This window comes from Gavialis gangeticus, unplaced genomic scaffold (assembly GCF_001723915.1).
Source record: "Gavialis gangeticus isolate Ggan-Ray unplaced genomic scaffold, GavGan_comp1, whole genome shotgun sequence".
Taxonomy (NCBI): Eukaryota; Metazoa; Chordata; order Crocodylia; family Gavialidae; genus Gavialis; species Gavialis gangeticus.
In genome coordinates this window covers 1,172,533-1,177,200 of record NW_017728991.1, presented here as the reverse complement: position 1 = coordinate 1,177,200, position 4,668 = coordinate 1,172,533, and the positions used below count along the sequence as shown (strand labels likewise).

The 4,668-nt window shown below is 50.6% G+C and overlaps 1 protein-coding gene across 5 annotated transcripts in view; it reads right to left on the bottom strand.

Annotated features, from left to right (window-relative positions):
- Nucleotides 1-4,668, bottom strand: part of BAIAP2 (BAI1 associated protein 2) — a 107,279-nt gene that overhangs the window by 73,414 nt on the left and 29,197 nt on the right. The window contains exon 1 of one of the 5 annotated variants that reach the window (XM_019515670.1): nt 528-704. The exons of the other annotated variants lie outside the window; for them this stretch is intronic. Within the exon in view, the coding sequence (XP_019371215.1) occupies nt 528-540 (13 nt within the window). The 5' untranslated portion in view covers nt 541-704. Of the gene's footprint in view, nt 1-527; nt 705-4,668 lie in introns of those variants that run through there. 5 annotated transcript variants of the gene reach the window in all.

Below are 4,668 nucleotides of genomic sequence, written 5' to 3'. Positions count from 1 at the left end.
TTTCTTCTCTCTTTTTTTTTTTTTTTTTAAAAACAAAAAGCACCCCCCCGCCCACAGCTCCAGCCTCTCCTGTATCAAAGCGCTGTCACTGGCAGCAGCTACTAGGGATGTCCCCTGTGCTGAAGTCAAGGAGAAGGGACCAGGGTTGAATTACACTTTGACTCTTGGGGGGGTCTGCAAAAAAAGATGGGGCTGCCCATCACAATGCCCTAATACAATGGAAGACCTCCCAGGTTATGACTTGCAAATCTTATAAGGCACTCAGCCCCCCACCCCCCAAGCTCCCCCATAACTTGAACTGCTTGTACTTCCCAAGCGCCCTTGGAAAGGCAACAGGTTAAAGCGATTGCCCCTTTGAACCCAAATAAACCTGCAGGCATCGTCCCCCACGCCACACGCACAAGTATTACAAAAGAATATAGCAGGGAAACAACAGAGCTGGAAAGGTCAGATCAGTCAGGAGGCAGGCAGGGACAGACCAGCCCTTCGACCGAACGCGCTCCCTGGCTCCAACGTGCATTATGCACCTTCCTGATTCATGCTGCTTTTGGTACAAAGCTCTCCCTTTCCCCCACAGCCCCTGTAAAGAAATCTCTGGCCGGCTTGTCTGATTTCCAGAATTATTTCCAGGGGTGTCAGTAAATCTTCTCTCTGTTGTTTGCTCCGACGCCGGCGGATGCTTGGAAGGTAATAAAGATGATGGCAAGATCCAATCTTCCCACGCTCCCTCCCCCCCATGACCAGCAGAGAGAAGGAAAACGTGCCTCCTTCGGAAATTTGTCGGGCTTATCGAGGTGACGAGCTAGATCGCCGCTGGCTCACGAGCGCCAATCTCTTGCTTGTGAGCATCTCCAGTTAAAGACAGAGTCAGTCTCTGTAGATTTAGGGAGACAGTAGAGGATGGATCTGTCTTTGGAAAGGATGGTAAACCAGGGACCCTTAGCAGGCAGGTGCTATTGGAGGGGCGACTAAAAATAACACCTGAAACCACTGCTCTTTTCACAGATGCTCCCTGAACAGCCCTCCAGTCTCGCGAAGATGGATTTTGCTTAAATCAACGGAAGAATCTGTTCACGTACTACGGCTCCCGCTTCAGAGGCGGCGGCAAAAGTCAATCCAGGCTCCAGAAGAAAGCCCGGTTTTATGGCAGCTATTAATTTAGAAAGGTCTTTATTGTATTCCTGTAGCTTTGATTTAACAGAAGAAAATCCATTCCCCACAGGTTCTATTTATGCTACGTTTAAGCGGACCACACCAAATTAACGTTCGAGCTCTCAACCCAGTCACAAAAAAGCAGTTTAATAAATTGATCTTCAGCTGTTACCAGCCAAGTGCGTTTGCAAATGGCAAATTCTCTGAGTACCGAGACAGTGGACTTTGACCAGCACACAAAAGCTGGGCTTCCTTCAATATTTATCCAAGCCAAAAAAGCCCATGTCTGGGTCTACGAGAGCAGATGAGAAGTAGCAAGCTCCAGAAGTGTCTGACCGATGGTGGATATAGTGGCTATGTTCTGCATTTGATGCGTCATTGAAGGGAAGAAGCAAGCTGAATGCAATGCAGCATTCAGCCCACACCACAAAGAACCACCTTCATTTTCATCCCACGCAATCCAACAAAGCCCATTTCATACCGTCATCATTGTCAAGACCAGGGAGCAAGAAACCTCAGCCATCTGTGTGGGAACCAGAGGTGAGGCACAGGCAGGCAGGTGTTGCATCTGCTCCTACACCAAGACCTAAGTAAGGCCTAAGAGCTGCCACTTGGAGCCTCCCCCATGTGCCAGCCCCTCCATTTCAATCAAGCTTGGAAAGATGAACCAGCAGCAGTAGGAAGAGATGGTAGCAAAAGGCAGGCCACTTGCCCGGCTCCATCCCTGACAGTCCTCCTCTAACAGAGGTGACTAATCTGACAGACCTGGGAGGAAACTTCCCAAGGGACTCTTCCCTGGGGGTCCAGGACAATTGGTTTTACTGATGGTTTAGACCTTCCAGCATGGTCACGATGGGGAGAGGCACAGACTCCAGGAGCCTCCTCTCCTGACAGAACAAAGATTAATTGCCTGGGTATTTTTATCCAGTCCAATCTGGGCAGCTCAAAGCATGGGGCTTCCCCTGCCCCCCTTGGGAGGCAACCCCATGGGCCACAGCACCTCTGCCCAGAGGTGCAATTTGGCAGTGCCAGGAGCCCAGCCAGGAGGAAACATTCCTGGAAATTCAGCTGCAGTTTTCCTTTGCATCTCTCTATAAGGGAAAAGCAAACTGAGGCACCAAGCGAGCCCAAGCAGCATATAAGTACTCGGTGCAGTAAGCGGTGGCTCCTTGCCCCTCGCGTGCCCATTCTCATATAGTCTCCCAGAGCCAGGCTGCGACCTTTAACATGCGTAATGTTTATAGCCGCACCTCTGCTGCCACAGTAAGTCTCTACCTGAGATGACTGCAAATCCAATTAAGAGGAGTATTAATCCCTCCCAGAAGAGGATTCAGCACAGTGCTGCAAACTTCCTGCCTGGGCCAAAGCCATGGGTACGTCCAAGACTTGCTCTGCAGTCAAAGAGGAACGCAACCTCACCCACATCCATAATCCTGCTCCCCTCCCTGCCCTTTACTGGCTCCTCAAGGCATGGCGCGTGGTCTGACATCCCATATTAGAAGGCAGATGGCCGGCTTTCTGGTCCTGGGATGGGATTCTCCCCAGCTGATGTGCCGTGGACCTGTGCCAGGGTTTCATCCTCCAGATGAGACTGCAGAACCTGGGCGGCACAGATCAGGACGCTGCCTCTCCATGGAGATGTTTATCATGCAGCCATCTGGAAGTCTAACGAGCCTAGTTTAAATCAAGCCTTACAAGGATGGTTTAATTCTCCGAGTCCAGCCCCTGCCACTTACATCTCAAGCCGCTCTGTAACAGATGGCTTCCATGCCAACCAGCATGGCACGGGTTATGATTTTATCAGGCAAAATGTAGATCAGAGGCAAATCCCCGAAGAAAACTACTCTCCATCAGAAGATAGTTTCAGCTTAATGATGAGAGATGAATCACTGCCCGCTCCTTCCTCTGTCAAAGCATTGGTCCTGCACCGACCACCTTCCCTGCTCTCCAGCCCTTGGGAATAGGAAATCAAAGTCCTCTGCTCAGTTCTGCAGGGGGTCTCTGTACTGAAGTGCCATTGGGGCACTGAACATCGAGGCTTAGGGCTTTGATACATAGTCATTTTGGGCAGCTCCTGGAGCTCCTAACCCTCAGATTGTCTGCACATTAACACCTTTAAGTGGCTTAAAGCACTTATGTGGCTCAAAGTTACGCCACTCCAGGGCAGGATTATCTCCAATCTGCACAACCCAGCTCCTGTTCCACTGTGGCATGGCCACTCCACACAGATGTGCTGCCCAAGCTGAAGGTGCGACTGCAAGCTAACACTAAGCTGATCCACATCTGTGCGGCTCACAGAGTCGTGTGCAACACAGCCCAGCAGCACAAAGAGATTAGAGGGAAGTTGCTTGAAGTTCCACTTACCAGACAAAAACTTCCTTACAAAATTGCTGTCTTTGCCAGGGCCTGCTTTACACCATGCATCTAAGTGCAGTGCACGTTAACCAACGGAAAATGAGTAAAATGTTGGGATTGCTGATGTCACCGAGGTGCCTAGGACCCTGCTGACAGCAACAGGATTAGGTGCCTGGGACACTGCTGAGCTTCTGAAAGCTGCTTGAAGTCCTCAGGAGGCACATCCCAAAGACATCTCCAGAACTAAAACCAAGGCTGAATGTTCAAAACACTTCACATTAAATCTACCAATGTCCCTAAAACTAACCCACAGCATCCCGGAGACTGAACTGGAAATCTTCCAGCAAAGCAAGGCTCTAGATGGAGTTACTACAGCGTGCACAGTAACCAACCTCAGTAACCAACCTTGGAAAGGGGCCAGCCCATGCAAGCAAGAAGAAACAGGGAAAGCATTTGAAAGCCACACCTTGGTATAGTGATTCAGTTCCTAGAAATGTCAAGACAGCCAGTCTCCAGTCCCACTGCAGGCTGGATTGCACCCACCCTAACCCCAGCGTGCCTGCTAGACTCCACAGCTGCACCTTTTGGAGAAGGATCTTGAATGCCATAACATGCCGTTCCCTTCTCTCCTTCCTCCCGTCTGACACGTGGCCCACTAAATCCACAGACGCAGCGTCTTTCAGATACTCCTGCGATTAGCAAGCACCAGCACACACGGCTGCTCCAAGCTGTTGCAAGGTGCCCTGATCCTTCAGGAATGAACGTGCACGCTCAGAGGAACCAGGTGGTCTACTGCAAAGAGCAGCTTTCACCCGTTGCACCGAACTGCAACCACCCAAGTAGGAAGCACCAACAAATCTGCTACGTGATGCAGGGTCAGTTGATCATTAATGGTTTCAAAGCAGATCCTCGAGTTATATGCACCATCCTTTTGCCTTCCTTGCCTCAGCATACAGTCCACAATGTTGTGTCAACAACATGTCTCATGAGCAAGGGCTTGGACTGGAGGGTAACTTAGAACGGCAGCTCCTGTACGGTCAGGGTTGTACCTGGTCCACACAAAGCATTTGCAAGCTTTGCAGAACGCCCTGTCCAAAGCCACGTCTGCTCAGTGCACCGAGTCCCGACAGCCACACCCTCGTCTGCAGGGTCAAGGAAAAC